This window comes from Bos grunniens, chromosome 19 (genome assembly GCF_055505025.1).
Source record: "Bos grunniens cultivar Pamir isolate PY7600 chromosome 19, Bosgru_T2T1.0, whole genome shotgun sequence".
NCBI lineage: Eukaryota > Metazoa > Chordata > Mammalia > Artiodactyla > Bovidae > Bos > Bos grunniens.
Window position 1 is genome coordinate 35,856,216 of NC_141183.1, and position 22,253 is coordinate 35,878,468.

The window sequence follows — 22,253 nt, forward strand, 5'->3', positions numbered from 1 at the left end:
CACTGCCCTCCTCCCAGGGCTCTCCTTGCTACCACTAGCACGTTACCGAAACAGGATTTTTTTTTTTTCTGATTTTATTTTTAATATTAATATTCTCACACAAAAATCACCGAAAATAAGGGTAGGGTTGGGAAGACCCCTCTGCCCCTGGGGCAGAAAGACAGTGCAGTGCGAGGGGGCGGGACTGTAAATCCCCCACCCCTCCGCAGCCCCAGCGTGGAGGAGAAAACAAAAAACAACCGACAAAACGAAAATAAAGCCCCAGAGAAACTCATCCCGGGGTGTCCCTGCCCCAGTGAGGCCCTGGCCTGGGCTGTTTCACGCTTAAAAAGAAAAGAGGGGAAGGTGGGGTGGTGAGGGGAAGGTCCGTGTTTTTAAAATTGGCCGGGGCTGGGAAAGACGGGGTTCCTTTTCCTCATAGTTCTTTCTTTAAAACTTTAAATTTTTTTTCTTTTTTTTTTTTTTTTTTTTTTTACAAAATACCATTTCAGTTCCCACTTCTTCCCCTACAGTACAGGAGTCGCTCACCCTCAGGCGTGGTTAGGGTCGGGTCGGGAGTGGGGGACTGGTCCGAGAAAGTGCAGGACGTAGGGGGAGGGGAGCGGGTTTGAGCACCATGAGAACCCGGCTGGAGCCGCGGGCGGGCGGGCGGGCGGACAGGCGGAGACGGTCGGGCCGGGCCCGGACACACACTAGGGCGCAGGGAGAGACCGGCAGCGGGCGGTCCCTGGAGGGGCTGGCGGGATGGCTTGGGGTGCGGGAGGTTGGGTTTTCCCAAAAATGAATAAATAGAGGTGAGTGGGACTGTTATAAATTAAAAACCAAAAAACAAAAAAAAACCCATAAAATACAAATCATAACCAAGTGAATAAACAAGAGACATGTACAGGGGTCACAGCTAGCATTGGAAGTAAAAAAGGAGGTTCTGGGGGAGGGGTAAAGCCCATAAAAAGAATCTCATTAAAAACCTCGGCTGCCGTAACGTCTATGTACATACGCGAGCCGCGTGCGTCTGCGCCGGGCGGGCGGGCGGGCGGCTGGCAGGCGTGAGGGAACCCGTATGTGACCCCCGCCGCCGCCGGAGCCTGGTCCTTGTGTCTGTTGCTAGAAAGGCCAAAGTCGGTGAGGGGAGGCGCTGGTGGGCGAGGGGCTGCCAGCCCCCTCCCCCGTCTCCCATTTTTTTTCCTTTTTTTCCTCATATTTGTTTAAAAAAAATTATCTTTTCTTAATAAATTAAGTGAGGGGAGCTGCCAATGGGGTGGAAGGGCTGGGCCCGACCCCCTTCCCGGCCAGAGGCGGGACCTAGGTCCAGCCCAGGCGTGTGCTGGTGGCCCCGCGGCGCCCTGCGGGCGGGCGGGCGGGCGGGGCGTCCGGCCTCATCGCGACGTGCTGGCGGGGGCCTGCGGGAGAGAGCGGGCGGGGCTCAGAGGCGCGGTCACCCACCCCCGGCCCGCCCCGGCGCCCCCCCCGCAGTCCCCGCCTGCCCGACCCCCGCCGCGCCGGGCCCTCACCAGCGTGAAGGCGTCATAGGCCTGCGCCAGCTCTTCGGTGCGGTATTGCTCCAACACCACCACGCCCTGCAGGCCCGCGCTGCGGCGCCGCGCGCACGCCTCGCAGTGCACCAGGTACGTGTTGCGGCTGCCGTTCTCGCTCGTCACGAACAGGATGTTGAACACCTCCACCTGCGGCGGGGAGGGGGCGGCGGTCACAGGGAGGCAGGCCCGAGGACAGCGCCGGCCCTCAGGGAAGCGGGGACGGGGCACTCACGTCGCACTCGTTGCAGTAGTAGGCGGGCTCATCCTTGACCCGGCCCTGGTAGGCAATTTTCTTCCCGGCCCGCACCAGGCTCTCCCGCTGCACCTGGCAGTGCTTCATGGACTGCAGGAGGCAGAACCTGCGGGCGGGGCGAGGGGATGGTGGGGCGGGCCGGGCCTCCCCGGTCACCGCCCGACACATCCCTGTCACAGGAGAAATTTCATGTACTCAGACTGCGAGAGAACAAAGCTTCTGGGGCAGGGGCCTCGTCAGCCGACCCAGCACAGCAGCCCCGCAGGACTGACCCGGCGGAGAGGTGGCTGGAGGAAGGGGTGGAACCAGGAATTGTTCTGCGGGCCAGGTCGGATGAGGATGGGCTCCCTCCCAAACAGGGCCCTCCCTCACTTGATCATCTTGAACAAGTCGGGGTCGCTGATTTTGACCGTGCGAGCCACGTTCCAGGACACGTGAATCATGGGCACAATGGATTTGACATTCTTCACCTCATTCCACTCATATCGTTCCAGGGCCAGCTGGTACTGATAGGCTGCAGGCCAGAAAGGGTCACGACAGGTGACCACTTGGGCCACAGCCTGGCGCCCTCCAAGCCCACCCCTCTACAGGGCTCACTCCCCAGGGACCCAGCCCCTCACCACTGAGTGGCTCACCCCACCACCTGGCCCCACTCTCTCACCGGTGAGGGGCCCCACGTTCCAGGCGATGTTGTTGCACCAGCCGGTGGCCTGCACCCAGTGCACGGTGCCCGCATTAATCCACACCAGGTCTCCGGGGCGCTGCACGAAGCGGTACACAGGGATGTTGGAAGCATAGAGGTCATCCAGGATTGGCCACCAGGAACCCGTCAGGTAGTCCACGCCGTGCCTGGAGGAGAGCCACAGGGTCAGATGGAAATCTGGGGATCCAAGGACGGGACGTGCGGGCTTATCTAGTTGGGGAGGGGGAAGAAGGGCGGAAGGCGGCGCGCACCGGTCGCAGAAGGCGCTGATGGTCTCCCAGTAGTGCTCGTGCACCGCGAACCACTCGCAGTCTCCTGGGCCAATGTTGATGTTGACCGAGCAGAAGTTGTTGTTCTCTTGATGGCCTGCAGGAGGCGACAGAGAACTGCACGGTCAGTGGGAGCCGACCTGCTTTGCGCGATGAGCCCGCCCTTGGGCGCTCATTGGTTGACAGAGGAGCACCAGCGGCAGCATTGCTAGGAGCGCACCTGGCGTTCGGCTGCCGGGCACCTTCATGTACAGCTGCACCGTGTTCATGCCCAGGATGGTGTGGCCCACGTGGCTCAGCATGTTCCCCGTGGAGGTGACACGCATGAAGGCGGGCAGCTTCAGTAGCTCCTGCAGCTGGGGCTTCCACCTGCGGGGGCGGGGGGTGGGGGGGGGCAGCCAGGTGAGCGACTACCTGGGCTTTGCTGACCCGTTGGCATTCCTGCCCCAGCTGCCTGGCCTCAGCCCCACTGACCGCTTAGCATCAGACAGGTCGATGTTGGTGCCAAACTTGATGATGTGATGGTTCTTCGGGTCTGGTGCACTGCTGCAGGAGTGAAGCGCAAAGGTTGGTGGGGAAGTGAGAGAAAGGAAGGAGTCATGAACAGCAGGGGCAAAGCGTCCTACCTAGGAGGGGTTCCTGTGGTGCTGTCCGGCTCCTCTGACTCCTCGTCCTCACTCTCCTTCTCCTCCTGCTCAGCCACAGGGGTAGACGGGCCTGGGTCAGCCACCTTCCTGGGGTCTGCCCACCACAACCAGGGCTCCAAGTTCCCTGACCCCACACCCCTGCCTCTGCCTGCGTGGGCAGCTCTCACCTGCAGGGATTCCTGGAAGGATGAGGCCTGGTACTGCGCGTACTTGGCGATGGTGGTATGGGAACGGGAGCTCTCGCAGGGCCAGATCTGTCGTGTGCCCGTCAGATCCCAGTTCTCATCCGAGGGCTGCTGCACCTGGGTGCGCACCTCCACTGTGTGCTCCCCACTCGCCTCCACCAAAGTCTTGGTGGAGAAGAGGCCCAAGTCTGCAAGGGAGGGCCGAGCAGGGAGTGAGGCCCCAACTGTCCCTCTTTGCTCCTCACACCTCTGACGAGGTGGACACAGGCTTCTCAGAGCTCGACCCAGCAAGCACAGGTGAAAACCCCAGCCCCTCATGAAGCTGGGAGGCCCTCCCTGACCTGGCCTTTACCTGGATGAGAGCCAACCCCCTTTCTCCCGCTGCTGCTCGAGTCCCAGCCCCTCCCCCAGAGTCCTCATGTATACATGAGGCTGCACGTGCAGAACACTTGACACACTATATACTCAATGAAGAAGAGTTTCTTTACATTATCACAGGATCCAATGAAAGGTTTCTTTCTGTCAAGTAAAAGCCTAGAATGCGCTTCAAGTAAAAGTGAAGGAAGGGGAGGATATGGGGTAACAGAGAGCTACAAGTATAGAAGAAACAAAACTGATTTTATAATTCTGTATGGTTTCTTTACTTTTGTATCTGTTTGAAATTGTGCACAATAAAAAGTTGAAAAAGAAGAAAGCCCTAAACCATGAGGCTTCTCAAGTTTTTCACCATCTATATTCTTCACATTCTTCATCACCAAGAAAACGAGAAATGACTCTTAACCAGATCCTGAGATACATTCCCTTTCCACTTGCCTACTAACTGGGTTCAAACAGATGGAAGGGAAGCCTGAGGTCAGCTAACCCCCCACTCAGAGCACTTGTCCAATATGGCTTACACATGACTAAGGAGAGCTCACTATAGCCGTGGTCCGGTCTTCCAGAGGACGCACTCTCAGAGGTCCCCAAAGTCCCAGATCCTTGCAGCCCTCCCCACACCTTTCTGCCCACACACTCACTGAGCCGCAGGGAGCCTGCCAGGCCCCGGATCACGGTGATGGGATTTCGAGGGTCTGTACAGAACTGTAACAGCACCGGCGAGAAGGCATCCCGTTTGCTTTCCAGCTGAGGGACAATCAAGGAGACGGATCTGGGGTCAGAGCCCTATCCTAGGCTCAGGGCCCAACAGCCCCAACCCTGTCCTAAAACCCACAGGCGGGGGCGGTTCTGAGCATACAGGGCACACATACATAGATGCTAGGTGTGGGTGGGTTGAGTTTTTCCCGGGGCAGCTTTTCCTCAGTGTTGATCTTCGGTTTCACAGACTGGGCAGGGGACAGGTAGGACTCTCGAAACTTCCCTTTCACCTTGGCGTTCCTGCAGAAGGACAGCGAAATTATTAAAACAGAAATATCAGTAGGCTGGGTAAGGGGCCATCCTGCTGGGCCAGGCCAGGCCAACAGCCTCCCAGGTGACAGCCCCCAACTCACTTGCTGGCACGCACAACGTCAGCAGCACAGTGGCTGATGGTAAGGTCTGCCATCCGCAGCCGCCGCTCTTCCACCTCGGAGGCGATGAAAGTCTCCTTGTCACCGCTCTCTACCTTGATGAGCCGGATCTTCAGCTCCTTGGGGGGCCCTTCGCTGAGTGAGCGCAGCTTCAGCATGTCAGCCCGGCTGACCCCTGGTGGCCCTGAAGCTTCCTCTCGAGCCTTCTTCCCAGGGGCAGGGGCTGCCGGGGGTGTGGGCTGGGCAGAGGGGGCAGGAGCAGGTGGAGGGCCTGGAGCTGTGGGTGGCTTGGCCTTGGAGGCCCCACCAAGATCTGGCCGGGCTTTCTCACGACCCTGGATCTCCTCGCTCTGCAAGTCCAGGTTCCCCAGCACCCTGCGGCTCTTTTCTTTGGGGGCCTTGGCCTTGGTCTTGGCCCTGCCCTCACGGGGCCGCCGCCCCACACTGTCCTTGCAGGCCCGCCTGTGCCGCCGGTGCTCTTTCTGGTGCTCCTTCTGCCGCCGCTTGCTGCCCCCGGGTCCTGCCGCAGCTGCCACCCCAACGCTCTCCTCCTTGGCCGGAGCTGGAGGCAGCAATCGCTCAGCTCCACTGTCCGCTGCATCTGCTGTGTCCACCAGGTCTGCCGGGTCCGTGGCACTCCGGCCTACCCGCTCCACAAGGGTCTCACAAGCCCGACTGATCTCTTCTAGCACCTCAGACTCAGAGCGAGCAGGGGGCAGAGGCAGGGGTGGGGGCGGCGGGGCGGGGGCCATGGGGCCTGGGGCTGGCTCTTCGCTGGCCCTGCGCTCCCGGGCCCAGGGCCCGCCTGAGGTAGAGAACTGAGATGACGAGGAAGCGGAGGGCTGTGGGGAGCCCTGGGCGCTCGGGGCCACTGAGGTGGGTGGCGGGGCGGTAGCACCTGATGAGGGACCAGGGGAATACTGAGTGGTGGGCAAGGACCCAGGCCGGGTGGGAACAGCAGCTCCAGTCCCTCGGTAACAGTACTTTTGTCCCTCCAGCACGGAGGCCAAGGACTTGAGCAGGCTGGCCGGGCTGGCTGGTGGGGGGAGCGGGGGTGGCGGTGGCTGTGGCTGGGGTGGTGGGGGGAACTTGGCTAGAGGCGGCGGTGGTGGCAGGGCTGGTGGCTTCTTCTCCTCTTCCTGGGTGGCTGTGGTGGTGGTGGTGGTGGTGGTGGTGGTGGCGGTGGCGGCGGCGGCAGCAGTGGTGGCTGGGGCTGTGTCGGTGGGGAACGGAGGCTGCAGAGATGCAAAGGGCTCCTTCAGAGGAGGCGGGGGGACGGGGACCGCGCCTGCCTCCTGTTGTTGCTGCTCCTCCTCCTTGCGAATGGATTCATCCAGCATCTTCATGATATTAGCCAGCCCATCAGGTAGGATCTTGAATTCAGCTGGCTCCTCAAACTGATCCTCCAGAGGGGTAGGAGGGAAATCAAAAAGTCGAGGGCCTCGGGCAGGCAGCTCCCCGACCCTGGGCGGCACAGGCTGGGGGGTTTTATTCAGGGGGCCTGGGGATGGCCCCGGCCCCACCTCGGGGGTCTTTGGGAAGGAGACCCTGGGCCGAGGGCTCTCCGGGCGCCTGAAGCTTCCTGAGGTATTTTGGTGGCAAGAGGAGGGAGGGGCTGAAGGCAGGGCAAGAGTCAGGGGTGCAAGGGGTGGGTCCTGGGGGCTCAGTGTGGGGCTGGGGGGCCGGGGAAGGGAGTCCATACTTCTGGCCAGATAAGGAGGTGGGGGGAAGGACACAGGCCCAGTAGGGCTGCTGCTGTGGCTGCCATTGTTGCTGCTGCTGCTGCTGGTGGTTGGGGGAGTGGGAGGGGTGTGCGAATCCTGAGTGCCCACAGAAAAGCGGGGGGCCGGAGGCCCCAAGAAGCCCTCGCGGTGGGGAAGTGGGGGAGGGGGAGGACGGGGGCGTCCCTCAGCCCCGAAGAAGAGCTCCTCTAAGATCTCTCCATCTTCACGAGCTGCCCGGCAGGCTGGGCCCTTCAGCCAGGCAGGAGGGGGTGGGGGGCGTATGAGGCGGGGACAAGAGGGTGGAGGAGGTGAGGTGGGGCCAGGTGGCAGAGACAGGTGGGGAGTGGCAGCAGGAGCCGCCAGGAAGGGTTTCCGACTACTGTGTGCCGAGGGCCCCAGGCGGCCTTGGTGAGAGGAGACCTCCAGCGCGGGTGTCTGGTAATGGTCAGCGCCGGGCTACAAAAGGAGCAGGACCGTGGTCAGAGTGCTGCTCCAGGCACAACACCCCGGCCTCCCCACCACCACCCCCCCGCCCCCACCTGTGGCTGTCACTCACAATGCCTGGGCTCGGCTCCACGCCACGGGGACCAGTGTTGCTGCTGCTGCTGCTGGTGGTGCCGGGGAGGCCGGGGGGCCGGGAAGGGGCGTAAGGCACGCAGGCGGTGGTTGCTGCTGGTGAAACGCTGGAGTCCATCCGCGACCTCTGAACTCTGCTCTCTCTAAGGTCACTTCCAGGGGGACGGGTGGCAGGCGGGCAGCCATGGCTCTCTGCTCCTGGGGGGCGGGGGCCTGGGCCTGGGGGAGCAGCCGGGACCAGCCGGTGGCCAGGGGGGTGAGCAGGGTAAGCCGGAGCCGGGTATGGATATGGGTGAGGCAGCGAGTGCCGCTGCTCCTGTCAGTGAGAAATGAGGATACCGCATGAGAAATGAAGGACATGGGGACCGAGCTGAGAGGCAAGCAGCCACAGAGGGGAGCTCACCTGGCGCTCTGGGGGTGCTAAACCCTTGCGCTCGGGGCCCCAGGCATCTCCATGAAGGGTACTCCACAGCCCTGGCTTGGTCAGCTGAAATGGAGGGCTGGTGGCTAGGCCAGGCAGAGGTGGGGGAGGGGGTGGTGGTGGGGGTGGGGGTGGTGGTGGCGGCAATGGTGGTGGAGGCAGTGGCAGCCCTGGAGGAAGGCCCGTCTGGAAGAAAAGAGAGTGTGAGAGTCCCACTCCTCACCCCAGCCCTACTTGCTCACTGCTGACCACCCAGGTGCCATCATACCTGCTCAGAGCTGCAGCCTCTCCTGCGCTTGCCACCAGGGCTGAGCCCCTCCTCCCCTGAGGGGCCTGAGAGTGCTGCGGGAGGCACAGGCTGCACCACTGGGGGTTCAGCGGCTCGTTTCACTGGGGGACCCCCCCGCTTGGCCCCGTAGTTCCGTTTGTGCTAAGGACAAAAAAGAGAGAGAGAATGGCACAGGTGCAGACCTGGCCCAGCCCTCGTCCCTAGCCCACCCAGCCCCAGCCTCACCTCAAGGTGTAGCAAGTTCCACACTTGCTCCAATGGGGGCAGGACCTTGGGTCGGTGCTGGCAGGACCCAGCGTGAAAGTTCCAGAGCTGGGCCTGAGAAGGTGGGGGGAGAGTGCAGAAGACAGAGCAGAAGCAGATGGAAGATGAGAACAGTGAATCAGAACTCACAACCCCAGCTCCCTGTGTCCTGCCTCATCCCACCTGCTGGAGTCGGCCGACCCGGGGGCCCAGCTCAGCCAAGCTTCCTCCGTATCGAAGGGCGCTGTGGTAGCAGCGAATAGCCTCCTCACTGTCATGCTCTGACTCGTACAGCTGCCCAAGCTGCTCCCACAGCCCTGGCTGGGCTGGCTCCCGGAGCAATGCCTGCACACAGCCATGCAGGGACTCCAGCTTCCCATGGAGGGGTCTTGGGGTGGGTGTCCTACAGAGCAGAAGGGGAGGGGAGGTGGTGAGGCTTGAGGAACAAGGCCCAGCCTTACTTCCCATCCCCAGCACCTTTCAATCCTCACTCACCCTGGAGCATAATACGGTTTGTTGGGGTGCCCAGAGCTACTGCCGTGTGAAGGGGGTAGGGGAGCAGAGAGTGGGGGCTGCCCGAGGCTGGCAGAGCACCTGGAGAGAGAAGGACTCTGTTACTCTACAGCAAGGTGGAACAGCCCTGTCTCTCTTTACCTAGGGAAGAGGAAAGCTGTGAGGAAAACAGAGAAAGCAGCTGAGGGCTACACTGAGGCCCACCAGACGGACAGCAGAAGAGAGGGATGGCACCAGATGGATGACAGAGGCTGAGGAGCAGAGATGGGAAAAGGAGTGCCTGGAGGCAGAGACTGAACAAGTTCTCACCTGCCTCCAGGCAGCCATGCGCTCCGAGGAGGGGGATGGGGCGGGCAGGAGCTCCAGGCCCCAGCACAGCTCAAGCCCCCAAGGGCAAAGGCTTCCCGTGCAGCGCGGGCCCCTGGAGGGTCCACTGCCCGATGCATCCAGCCTAAATCAAAGAGAAGAGATGATGATCCTACCGGGGACAAAGACTGAGCCGTCAGGGTACACACAGCCGACTCGGGCCCAGTCTTCCCTTACCAGGTCAGCAGTGGCCCCAGGAGCCCTGGAGATCGGGCACGGCCCCCTGCCCCAGCTCCCTGGAGCGATGGTCCCTCTCCAGCCGCTCTGACAGGAGTGCCCACTGCTCCCAGAGAGTCGCCCAGGGCTTTTCACAGCCAATTCTACGGAGAGGAGAGGAAAAGGAGTGAGGTGAGCTGGCCAGCACACAGTCGGGGCCGCCGGCTGTGGCCCCTACAGGTCTCTGATCTGCGCAGAGATGACTGTCCCCGAGGAGCGGTCCACCTGGCCTAAGGAACCCTCGGAGGCCCAGAAGAGTGGAGCACGCGGGAGGGCAAGCCGGGGTGAAGGGGTGGCTGCGCTGCCAGGTTTCCAGGCGGGAGCCCCGGGGGCCGAGCTGCAGCGCAGCGGCCGCTTACCCGGCCTCCGTGGGAGCGTCCTCTCCCGGCGTCGGCGAGCTCCGGCGACCTGACCAATCACAGGACTTCCTCTCTCCCCAGAAAGCCAATCATCACCCGTGTCTCCGCCTCAGTAACAGCCTGGCTGGGACCAATAGGCGCAAGGTTAGCCCGGCCGCTGCCGGGGGAGGAGGGGCGGCGGAGCCGGTCAGACGGGCTCTGCCCGGGGTGACCCCGACGTGACCCCGCGGCTCCCACCTAGGGTCTCCATCTCCAAGCTGACACTTGATCGGGCAAGGCAAGCGAAGCCTGAGACCCATCCGGGTGAAGGCGGCGGGTCGCACACTCGGGCCGGCATGGAGCATGGAGCTACCCGTAAGTCCCACGCGCCCACAGAGCCGCCAGTGGTCCGCGCTAGACCGCCCGAAACGCCCCCTGCCCTGCCGCCTAAGACGAAAGGCTGGCACACGGAAGCATAATACCAACATAGCCGTCGCTACCCCTCCTCACTTCATCTCGCCCAGCCTCTGACCTCCCCACCCTCTAGGAACTGCTTAGGGCTGGCCACTCAGGGCAACTTCTATGGCACACAAACCCGCCCGCGCCGCGATCTGAGCGCTCCACCCCCCACCCCTGACCCCCATCCCAAAACATGGTCAAATCCCCAGCTTCATACCCAGTTCCTCCAGCTCCACTTCCCCTGGCTCTGTAGATCTTCAATACCAACCGACCCCCAAAACCAAAACCCCCCTCTAAGCCCCCAACTTCTGAGAAGTCGCGCATGCGGTCCCGAGTGGCCCCTCTCGCGTGGCTCCCGTATCCTCTATGCCCTTACCCGCCAGGGCCACGCGGTTCCCCACGGCCCACGTGGCCCCCGCCCCCCAAGGGAGGGGGGATTTCGGGGGTTGCCCGTGACGTGGCTACTTGCGCAGCGGAAGCGGCGTGTGTAAGAGTAGGGGGGGGGGTCCTTCGGGAGGGAGGAGGGCGGGGCCCGCCAGGCGGGTGACATCACCCTTGTCCCACTCTCACCGCCCACTCCCTTAAAGAACCCAGAACCCGTTTCACTTCCTCCTTCACCCCGCCCCCCAACCCTTTCCCGTCGGTGCTGGCTAGACCCACGAAGGGAGCAGCGCTCCCATTCCTGGGCACTTTCCCTTTAGCCCCAGTTCTTCCTTCTCGGCTCTCTGAGCCCAGGATCACGGTCCCCTCGCCGCCTCCTCGCCTACCCAGCGTCCCGGCAGGTAGGAAGCCGGCTCCGCTCCAGGATCGGTCCATTCAGAGTCTAGAGTACAAAGGGCTGCGAGAGGCGAGTGTAGAGTACAAAGCGGCGGGGGCGGGGCCAGCGCTCCAGCTGGAGCTAGCGCCGGGCAGGAAGCCGGGGGAGAACGCGCGACGCGACGAGGGGCTGGGGGCGGCTGGAAAGTTCGCCTTCACCAAGAGAAGTCTGCCCTGTGGGGAAATTTCCACCCAACCCACAAGGGCAGGCAGGTTTCTGGTGAAAACAGTCCACCCTCCGCAGGGCAAGGTCATCTGTTTGCACGCAAGCGCTTGGACCCCACAGGTCCCCGGCGAGCCCTGGTAGGCGCTGGGGCTCTGCGGACCCTATCCGCGATTCACGCGGAGTTTCGGTCAGAACTATCTCCTCACCAAACAGCCTGTATGTCAGTTACCAAGCCCTGGATCAAGTACAGCGCTTAACTGCGGTCAAGCATAGCCCTGGCCAGTTGCCCTGACCTAAGTCCTGGGACTCAGGGACCAGACAAGGGAAAACGGGGAACCGAGGGTCCGGACATCTGAGGAACAGACCCCCGACTGGGAAGTGGTGCCGAGGGTGCTGCCAGTTACCAGGAAATGCAACTTCCCCTTCTGCGATGATGACACTTCCCCTCTACCACTTCCCCTTTCCCACGGGGAACTGACTCAGCTTTCCCTAAAACAGCCAGTCCCGTCCTCCAGCTCCTTTCCACCTCTGTCCACAAACCCCTACGCCGGTACTCGGAATACAACAGCCCTCTCTCTCTCGAGAACAAAAACTTCCTGTACACTAAACACACACTCACTCTCGTCGACCACCTCGGGTCCTTGTCCCCACCCGGGACCCAGGCGCCTGACTTCCCATCCGCCTCCTGTACAAAGCCCTCCCTCGCGGTGTGATTCAGGCTTGATGTGGGGGAGCGTGAGTCACCCAGAAAACCTTCCCCTTATTCCCACTGACTCAGCCCCCGCCTCCCTGAACACACACAGACACACACACAGTCAGAGGCAGACACAACTCAGCCCACACACCGCTCCCCACCGGTCCCGCGGAATTTCCCCTCTCGTCTTCCCCCACGACGGCCCCTCCCCGCGCCGGGCAGCCCCGACGCTGCGCTCACACCTGTTCCCCAGCGGCCGGCAGCCGGCCCGCGCGCGGTCCACTCTCACCACTCTCGCTTTGGGGCAGGAATAGCCCGCCCCGACTCCCAGTGTCCGTACTAACTCAGGGGAGGGGACAATCACCGGCAGGCACAGACACCCACAGGCTCTTCAAACACAGATGAGAGGCAAACGCACGCAGCCAAAGCCAGGCTGGGAGGACAGTACACTTCTTGGCAGGCATTCCAGCCTCTCCCGTCGGACCCAGAGTCCTGGGAGTCAGCCGCTCCGAAAGGGTTAACTCTTCTCCAGCCGAAGCCACGCCCCTCCATCCGGGCACTCCCGGCTAAGCCCAGCTCCGCCCCCTCCATCCGGGCTCTGGACTCGGGGACTTTAACCGGCCCCCCTCCCCCTAGAGCCCCGAGAGAGACCCACTCTATCAATCACACCCACTTAACTCTCTCTGGGCGCGAGGCCGGAGGAGCAGCACACCCCGCTCCTGCCGTGCGGGATGAGGAGCCAGACGTGAGCACGCAGATTCACGTGCCGGCCAAAGACAAGACCCCGCAGATAGGGTATTACCGAGCAGGCCGTCAGCAGGCACGCGGCACGCGCGGAGGTGGAGCCGGCCCGGGAACCCTGCCGCGTCCCGCTCGCTGTCAGGCCCCGTTCTGCCTGGTGGCAGCGAGGGGTTACAGCTCGCTTCTTACCTGGGGGAGGGGGAGGCGAGGGGAGGGCCGCCGGCTGGGGCTCCGCTGTGACTCAGCCACCCCGGGCAGGCAGCCCGCTCGGGATTCCCTTCCCCAGCCTTCCCCCGCTGCTGGCCCCTCCCCGCCCCTCACCGAGAAGTGACAGTGCCGGCCCCGGCCCGCTGTGTGTCACTGCGAGCCTTGTGTCTGCCTCTGACTGGACCGCTGTGTTCACCAGTCTGTCTGACAAGGTCGGCAATGTGTGGGTCCTGGTGTCTGTCTCCGTGCGCACCTGCATATCTGCTCATCTTGTCTCCTTCAGTGCCTTGTCTGACGCGTTCCTGTCATTACGCCTGTCTACACGGTCTGTGTGTCTGCCTGGCTCCTGTCTCGGTCTTTTGTCTGGGACTGCCTCTGCATCACTTGCGTGATCACGTGTGTCTCTCTGCACATGCCCTTCTGTGTTTGCCTTCATGTTCCTGAACAGAGTCAGGGAGACACTGGAGCAGGCTGACCCTGCTGAGTCCTCGCCCCACTCCCCCGCATCCTGATCCCCCGCATCTTGCTGGATCAGTGAGCCTTCTGTTTGAGTCAAGTATTTAGAGGTTTGCCTGCCTTCATTTGTGGAGCATCCCAGGTGGTTCAGTGGTAAAGAGTCCGCCCGCCAGTGCAGGAGATATGGGTTCGATCCCTGGGTGGGGAAGATCCCTTGGAGGAGGCAATGGCAACCCACTCCATAGGCTACAGTCCTTGGGGGTGCAAAGTGTGAGACATGACGGAGGACGCAGGCACTGCCTTCATTTATGTCCTATTCTTCAACAACTTTGCTTATCCTCACAGCTCCCTGTGCCTCCCATTGTGATGGTTAATTGCTAGCATTTAGTGAATACTTACTACGTACCAGGTACAGTGTTAAGCACTTTATAGACATTTTAAAAAACTCCTCTCTAGAACCTGACGTCGTACTACCCCATTTTACAGATGAGGAAACAGGCTCAGCAAGGTTATATAACTTGGTCAAGTCCTTGAGTAAGAGCTAGGCTTCTTTCCAGAGCCTTCTTCTTACCACTCTTCTATAATGCCTCTGTACTATTCCCTGTTGGTTTTATCCGCACAGGATGTTTCCGCGGTCAGCCTGTCCCTCAGCTTTCCCCCATGTTACCATCCCAAATGTCTCATGTCCTCTAGAGAAGATGTAGGTAGGAGGCTGTGCAGTGTTTCTCAGAAGCCATCAGTTTCTTGGCCATGAAGCTCACTCAGTTAACACATTCAACGCAATTCCACTGAGGCACCCCAATTGTGCCAACCATCTTGCCAAACAATGAGATACATAGAAGAAAACTCTCTAAGTCCCACTCAAAACAGTATTACTGAGTAGTGGAGATGAACAACACGCACTTAAGAGAACTTAGGTCTCTACCTTAGGTATAATTTCTTCTGTAAAATGGGGGAGGGGATGGAGCAGGGCCTTGGGCAGAGAACTGGCAGGAGGAGACAGGGAAGCAAAAGAGGCAGGTTTTCAAGACAGTGGCCTCCAGTATCTCTCTAATTCAGTTTTCAATCACCCTCCATAAGCCAAGCTGTTCAACAATTCTTACCAGGGCAAAGCCCTCCTCATTCCAAAAAGAGAAGAAGAAGAAAAAAAAAAAAAAATCCCTCCAGCTATCTTATCTCTACTTTCTGCCCTGCAAACCCCAGGTTAATTCAATAAGTAACTGAGTTGAGGCGCTTGGGAAGGGGGATAGATTTTTTTGGTGGTAGTTAAGAGGCTGGTGAAGTACAGGGATGAACCATTCATAGGCAACAGAGGGGAGCACCATAAATGAGGAAGACTGAACCACTCAATCACCACATGGTGGGGGGATGCTCAGAGTTGGACTGGACCATTCTGAGGCATGGGCATGATCTAGATCATACCAATCTTTCTTGCATGGGGTGCAGAGTTGGGACTATTGCGGGGAGGTACTGCATTGCTCAGGGCAGTACTTACCAGGTGGAGTTTGGTGTGCCCTGTCTCATTGGAACCAGTGTCCCAGCAGTAGGGTGCAGCAGACCACAGTGGGTGAGGTGGGTGGTACTACGGGGCTGGCATGGTGCCTGGGGGAACCTAAAAGAAAAAAAGCCAGTTAGAGGTGGGACTTCCCAGGCTGGAGAATTTTCCTGTGCCCCCTATCCCCTTATTGAGGAGAAACCTGGCTCTGGTGGTCAGATGGGATGGGAGAATCCGAATCTGTTTCCATGGCAACCAGAAAAAGCCAATCCAAGAGCCTTCCCCTTTAAGAAGCAGCCTGGACCAGAGAGTGAGGGCACATGCCCCAGCACCAGTGTTAAGTCCACAGTGGACACCCAGCCCATGATTCCTCTTCTGACTGGACCTTCCTGCTCAGAGTCCCTGGCCCCAAAGAAGTCCCAACCACTTCTGACATCTCACCCAAGTCAGCTTCAGTCCTGGCCTCAGGCTTGCAGAAACTCTTCCTTCAGCGCAGTCTCCTCCCTAACCTTATCAAGACACCAGTCAACCCCACCCTCTGGACTCTGCCCCCTTGCCTTCCCCCAGGCAGGTGCAGGCAGGTCGTGGTGAGCAGTACAGGTGGCCAGACTAGACGAACGGGCCCAGCAGGGAGGAGCCTTCCTCCTCATCAAGGACTGTGACTCTAGGCCTGGGTCTGGAAGTGGCCTCTGCTGCAAGCCTCCTTCCATCCACCCATCAAGGCCATATCCTGTTTCCCCATCACCTCCTTCCTCTCTGTGGCCCAAGAAGGCGATAGGGGCCCACTCCCTCCCCTCCTAACTCTCAGAGACAAGAAGGTAGGTGTCTAGGTCCAGGACCAAGAATCAGGTATCCATCCAGGGGTCACACCTGTCTGCCCTCACCTCAAACTCACTCCTCAGGGACCTGTTTTCTGCCCTCTTAGCCACAGTTCTTTGCCCTTAAGGACCCAGACACTTGGGCTCAGCATTTAGCCTCTCCACTCTCTGGCCTTCCAGCCCCCATTCTTCCCACTGCCCCAGAGACTCAGGCCACCAGCCCCCAGCCCCCAGCCTCCATGATGCAATGTGCTGCAAGCTGCTTCAGCTGCTGATGACACTGCCCCCAGGGAGGTGCTATTTCTGACCTACGCAAGGCCCCTCACCTGGCCAGAGTAGTGGTCAGCTGCAGGCTAGGGAGGCCAGGCAGGCAAGATCCTTCTGCTGGGGAAAGGAGCTTGAGGCTGGAACCCTCCAGGACAGGGACTCTCAGAATGTGAGACCAGAGAGTAAGTGTGTGTGTTCGTTCATGTGTGTGCAGTCTGTGGAATTTGTATATATGGTTATGTTGGGGGAGAAGGGAATGCTGGGGAGAGTCCAGCCTAGAAAATGGGGAGTGGCAGGCCTTAGGACAGACCAAGAGGAGAAGTGAGGGGCGTCCAAGGGGGTCAGCAGAGTGTGTATGGGGTGTCTGGACACTAGAGTGGGGGAGGGGCCAACAGCCATTTAAAGGGCCAGCCCCAGAGCTTTAATCCCTCACCAGTCCTGGCCCCAAGCCGGAGGCTGTAATTCATCTGTCCAACAGCTGGGGTGGGTGTGTGTGTGTGTGTGTGGTGGGGGGGTGGGGGCATGTGGACGGGAAGGGGGAGCTGGGGGAGGGGCTGGAGCTTTCTTGTGCACAGAGCCAAACAACAAAAGGGGGAGCTGAAGGGCCAGCTCCAGTGTGCCTGGCCCGCAGCTCACCTGCAGACCTGCCAGTGCCCCCCACCTGGTGGATGACAGACTCGGTAGTTTAGACTCAAGGATTCTCAGCCAAGGAGTCCCTGAACCCAAAGACCAGGGCCCTGGAGAAGGCCCAGGTTGAGTGCCCCCCAGGCAAGCTGTCACCCTCCGTGCAGGTCCCAGCCGAAGCACTGTCCCAGACCTGGCAGGCCCTGAGACGGATTCAGCCTCAAATGCCCTGCTTGCCAGCCAAGCCTCCCCAGACAAGGCCTGCCGGCTCCCCCTCCAGCTGGCCAAGGGTGGCAGCGGCCACACCAAAGCTGTCCCTTTAAATCATTACCACCCCTGATTGTGTGGACGAACAGAGGGCCCTGCCCCCCAGGCAGGCGGCTGGCCACCTCCCCCCTACAAGTCCCCAGAAATGTGAGGGCCATTTAAAGGGACAACAGACAGGCAGCCGGGTCTCTAAGCGCCCCCGCCCCCACCCCAACACACTCACAGCCCCTTTCGCCCGCAGACATACAGCCCCTTGCCCCTCCAGAGGGCCCCCCAAATTCCGGTTCTCTCCCCACCCCCTAGAGACTGCTAGAAGGAGAAAAGGGGCCAGAGTTGGGGGGCGGGGAACTGGGAGAGCGAGAAAAAGACAGGGACTCCCTCCTTCCTCAGAGCCCCAGGGGATAGATAGGTCGGAAGGAAAGCAAAGCCTGGAGAAGCGGCCAGACAGAGCCCCGAAAGGTGCCACGGGCAGACCTGGGGTGCGCAAGCTGTCGGTCGAGGGGAAGGGAGTCAGGCTGCACGAGACAGCCGCGCGGCCAGCGGGCGACTACCCCAAGTGGGGAGATGGAACACCGAGGGCCACGGGGAAAGAGGCAAGCCCAGGGGAAACGGGGAGACGGAACCGGGGAAAGGGGTCACAGGGAGGGTGTGGAGGAAAACCCGAGAGGGGAGGGCGAGCCAGGCCGGGGTTACCTGCTGGGTGTCTGTCCCCCGGCGGTGCCCCCGGAGTCCGGGTAGGGAGGGGGGGAGCAGCAGGGGGGGGAGTGGGGGCTGGGGGGGCGGGGGAGACGGTCCCTCCTCTGCCTCCTGGGCCTGCCCCGGCGCTTGCAGCCTCGGCCTCCCTCCCTCCTCCTCCCCGTCCCTGAGTCCCGGAGTCAAACAAAGAACTGTAGCAGGCTCTCCCCAACCCCCTCCCTCCTCCTCCTCCTCCTCCTCCTCCTCCTCCACCTCCTCCTCCCCTCCCTCCCTCCCCACCAGCAGGCTCCCTCCTCCTCCCTTCCGGTCGCTTCCTTTAACTACTCGCCCCCCCCCCCAGCCCCCTGCACTAGTCTCTCTGCCCACCCACCCGAACCTTTTACACACCCCTCAGCCAGCCCTGTCCCCGCAAAGGAAACTGTAGAGTCCCTTGGCAAAATTGAAAGGCTCCAGAGAACATGGGAGGGGACTGGGGTCTTGCTCAAAAATCAAGAACCACAATACAATTATTTTATTTCCACAGCCAGAGAAATAGTCTTAGCTGTTTCTTCTCCAAAAAGAGGGAAAAAAATAATCCCAGTGAAAGCAATACAAATCTGAGGAAAGCCCTCATCAAATAAAGTGCACAATGCAGGGGAAGCTAATCCCCAGCCCCCTTCCCCCTACCGACCACATTAGCACACACTCTCCACTCCCTGACCTACTCCTAAGGTCTTGGCCAGTTTGAACCAGGCCTAACAACCAGAATAATAAAAACAATAACTAACAGCATTTAAAAATAATAAGCATTTCATGACAAGCATTCAGTGTTCATTCTGTGCCAGGCACTGTGCTAAGTGCTTTGCATAAATTATCTCATTTTTTTCCCTATCAACTGCCTACAAGGTAAGTATTGATATTTAAATTTTCCAGACTAAGAACAGGAGGCTCAGAGAGGTTGTGACCTTTCCAAGTTCCCGTAGCCACTAAGTGGCAGAGCTGAGAATGGAATCCAGGTCTGATCTGACAACCCAAGCCCTAAAGGTACAGGAAAAGAGAAACCAATTTTTTCCAATACCATAAGCAACCCCAGGATTTAACTCAATAGAGAAGGGCCGCAGTAGCTATCAACTGAGTCCCCTTCCTTCGAGAGATCCACACACCTACACAGAATGAAGACCCTGACTTTTCAGTCCCATATAGTTTCTTGACCCGTCTCCTCACTGGTGGGGGTGGGGTGCCACTGATAAAGGTCAGGGCTGAGCTGGCGTCCAGATGTATACCACACAGCTCTTCTCCAGGGGGCTGGCAACCACTCCCACTTCAACTCAATATGGGGGTGGGGGCCATGAGCCTCTTGGCAATGCAGCAGGTGGGAAAGGAAAAAGACTGCTGGGAGGCTCTTTCCAGGGGGTACAGGGGACTTGGAGGGAAAGCTCTTCTGTGCCAATCTAGGGAAACGTGACCCAAGGTTCACTTAGCCCAGCAAACGGGCAAAGTCCACCACACCACACCCGTGCCCCTCCCCCTCAAAAACTCCAGGCCAGGGTTTCCCACCTGCAGGACGCTAAGGCCAAGGGAACGGAGGAGGGGGAAAGATGGCACGGGGCTGCAGCTGGACTCGGGGCGGAGGTTGTGGTGGGGGGAGGGGGCTGGAATGGAAAGGGGTGGAGGCCTCATCGCCTGGCAACTATCCCAGGGCACGTGCACGGGTGACATCATCCCAGGCCACCTTTAACACAGACCTTTGACCCCGAGGGGCGGAGAGGAGCCGCGGGCTAAGCTTCCTGGGAAATAGCCTCAGGAATTCTGGGAACCCAAAAGAGAGAGGAAGGAAGGAACCCAGGCGTCCCGCCCTTATCTTTTGCCCCCTACGCGGCTCCAATCCCAGGGACTCGGGCCTCTCGGCTCCTCCTCTCCGCCTCCAGCCCTGACCTCCCAACCCACATTTCTGACGGAGTCCCGACACGCCTCTGAGATACTGTGCCTTCTCTCTCCTGGGCGAGATCTCGCGTGGGGGGGGGGGGCGGGAGGTGGGGGGCGGGGGCACCAGGTCCCGCGGGGCTCCGTCTCCCATCAGCGGGATCCCCTGTGCCCAGCCGGCCGCCAGCCGGAATCTGTCTGGGTCCCAACTCTCCTGCCCCTCCCCGCGCTGTTCCAGGGCGGAGTCTGTGGAGTTGAAATCAGGACACGGCGAGAGGAAGAGTTATATAACTGGGAGAAGCCGAGAAGGACGAGTGAGGACCGGGAGAGACAGCCCGAAAGGAGCCGAGGGAGGTGCAAAGAGCACCAGGGCGAGTGGGGAAGAAACGTTAGGGATGGGAAAGATTTCGGTGCACATCAAAGGGGAAGAATTCACGCGAAGACGGGTTGTGATGCTCCGGGAAGAGTCACCTGGGGCGTCCGGGGCTTCCCCGCAGTGCCCTTCCCTGCTGCCAACAGCAGCCGGGCCCGAGCGCGTGAAGCCTCGGGAAGGGGCGCTGATACCCGTTCGGTTCCTCTTGGGGAGGCAACTTTAGCCAGAGCCCGGGACGGCAGCGGTGGAGCAGATGGGGCCGGAAACCACAGCTCCGCCCAGCCCACCTGGGAGAGTGGGGCTCCAGCTGGGGTGGGGAACAGGTAGCTGGCTCCTCCCACGCCAGGCATTAACTGCTCTAGACCCCTAGGAAGAAGGCTAGCGGACCCAGACGTCTGGGTCCCCAGAGGCTGAGAAGCGCAGCCCGGTACTCGTTTGCGAACCGACTCTCTAGAAAGGAGAAAGGGGGGCGCGCGGTGAGCGCTGACTCGCCGCGCAAGCGCAGGGTGGGGTACTCGGGCGCGTGCGGCGGAGGGAGGGGGGTGGGCGCGAGCGTGTGGGAGTGCACGTGCGGGTCCCGGGCAGCTCCCCGCTCCCCGCCTCCACCCCTCCCCTCCCCTCTCTCTCTTCCTTTCGCTCTAAGATGCCTCCTCCACATTGGCTGCCAAGGCCCTGATGTCAGGGGCAGCCGCTGGAGCGGATTGGGCGGACGCGCGAGTTCGGGAATCTGGCCCCGGAGTCTAGCTCTCCAGTTACTCTGGCAACAGGGCAAGCAACCCCCCAGAGAGAAGGGGAACGGAGCTCATCACCGCTCCTGGGTCCCGCCTCCCTCCGGACTCACACCGAGTCCGTTTCTGTGGCAGCGCAGCTCGCTGCTCCCCGGCTTCCTCCTAGGGCTCTCTGTGTCTCGAGAACCTGGCGACCTGCCCTCGACCTTCGCCGCGGCCTCCCAGCCCCCCACCCTGCCAACTCCCATCCTAAGTCAGCCACAAGCCGCAGCCGACAGGAAGCGAATTTCTGTTGCTTAGTAACCTGCCCGCGTGCCCCCTCCCCACTATTTAACGCAGATCGGGGAGGCGGAGAATGAGCCCCGAGCCCTTCTCCCGCCCCTGCCCTTCGCCCTCTCGCCCAGTTTCCTGTGAGGGGGCCGAGATGACAGGAAGTCAAACAAGCACCTCAGACCACCTTTCTCTCTGGCCGGGCAAGGGGCTTCGGCTGTTTTCAAGGCCACATCCCCCACGCCAGAACCCTGAGTCGCGCTGTGCGCGTCTCGCTCTCGCCATCTCGCGGCTAAGTCGCGAAGGTTCAGTGGAGAAGGGCCCGAGCTAGGTGAGAGCTCGTAACCGGAGGTGGCAGAGTGGGGGCAGGACTGGGGATGGGGAGACTAGCGCGGTGAGGCCGAGTGCAGCGGGGTGAGGTGCCGCGGAAGGGATGGGGCGAAGGCTACCGCTGGGAGGCCGTCGGGGCTGCGGGTGTGAGAGTCACAGCTGAGGATACACACCTCATCCGTGGGAAGAACCAAAGGGAGGCTTAACGCGGCCCCAGGACCTGAGACACAACCCTTTCTGACCACACCCGCCCTCAAGAGTCCAACTGCAAACCCTGACCTTTAGTCCTGCCCTTCAGAGAGGGACCGCAGCGCCGCACCCCCGCCCTAGTGTCGGGAAGGGGAATCCCAGCCCAAGAAGGACAGGGAGTCCTTTCAGGCCCCCCTCAACATCCGGAACCCAAGACATCTGCCGCCCAGTTCTTCCCTCACGCCGCCCTACCCTTTTCTAAAGGACCCAGACGTCCTGCACCCAGTTTTCTTCCCAGTGCCTCTCCAGAGACCCGAACGTCCATTCTCATCTTCACCCATCCTGCGCCTCAGGCGTCCCGCCCCCCCTGCGCCGAGACGGTTTCCCTCTTTCCAGACACCCTCGCGGCTCCCCGTTACCTGATTCTGGGGTGTCCCAGGTGTTCAGGTTCCCCAAGGTCGCCCAGGGGGTCGAGCGGCCCCCCCTTCTCCCAGGCCGGGGCTGGGGGGGCCGCTCCGCCCCGTGGCGCAGTTGGATTTTCCAACACAAACACCGCCCCCCCACCCCCCTCGCCCCAGCCCCGCCCCTTCTCATGGTCCCGCCCCTTCTCGCGCCGGGAGTCCCTTTCCCGGGCTCCGCCCCGCTTTCTGCCGGCCCCGCTCGCCTCTGCACAGGTGCCGAAAATGATGCCGAGTGCGGGGTGCAGGGTTCAAGGTGCAAGGTACGGGGTCCAGCACGGATCCCTGCCTGACAAACCCCTATTCCATTTGGATCACGCGCCCTTCCAAAGTAAGCCCCGCCCCACCTGCTCGAGTACTGCCCAGAGATTTAGCCACACCTTCTTTAGGCCCCACTGCCCTGCCCATTCGCCGAAGCCACGCCTCCTCTCCCTCTCAAGACCTCCCACTTCCCTTGCTGCTTTCCCTATCCGGCAGCAGCCCACAGGAGCGCTCATCCTCCGTAAGGCCTGGG

General features: G+C 60.9%; 1 protein-coding gene across 14 annotated transcripts; it reads right to left on the reverse strand.

Moving 5' to 3' along the window:
* Positions 1-56: 56 nt before the first annotated feature.
* On the reverse strand, positions 57-21,849 carry KDM6B (lysine demethylase 6B). 14 transcript variants are annotated; one of them, XM_086359098.1, is made up of 24 exons: positions 21,701-21,849; positions 14,818-14,934; positions 9,805-9,928; positions 9,407-9,549; positions 9,173-9,314; positions 8,846-8,944; positions 8,534-8,753; positions 8,333-8,425; positions 8,087-8,248; positions 7,801-8,004; positions 7,378-7,713; positions 5,080-7,277; positions 4,840-4,966; positions 4,609-4,714; positions 3,575-3,780; positions 3,387-3,451; positions 3,235-3,303; positions 2,981-3,129; positions 2,743-2,857; positions 2,450-2,637; positions 2,161-2,302; positions 1,768-1,894; positions 1,512-1,682; positions 57-1,400 (listed from the first exon to the last, which is right to left on the reverse strand). In XM_086359098.1, the coding sequence occupies exons 5-24, from the start codon at positions 9,307-9,309 to the stop codon at positions 1,377-1,379; spliced, it is 4,938 nt and encodes a 1,645-aa protein (XP_086215224.1). In that variant the 5' UTR covers positions 9,310-9,314; positions 9,407-9,549; positions 9,805-9,928; positions 14,818-14,934; positions 21,701-21,849; the 3' UTR covers positions 57-1,376. The 14 variants fall into 14 exon arrangements, with proteins under 14 accessions (XP_086215224.1, XP_086215210.1, XP_086215214.1 ...); XM_086359084.1 differs by having other exon boundaries at positions 3,235-3,306; XM_086359088.1 differs by having other exon boundaries at positions 3,235-3,306; positions 9,805-9,924; positions 21,701-21,841.
* Between the last annotated feature and the right edge of the window lie 404 nt (positions 21,850-22,253).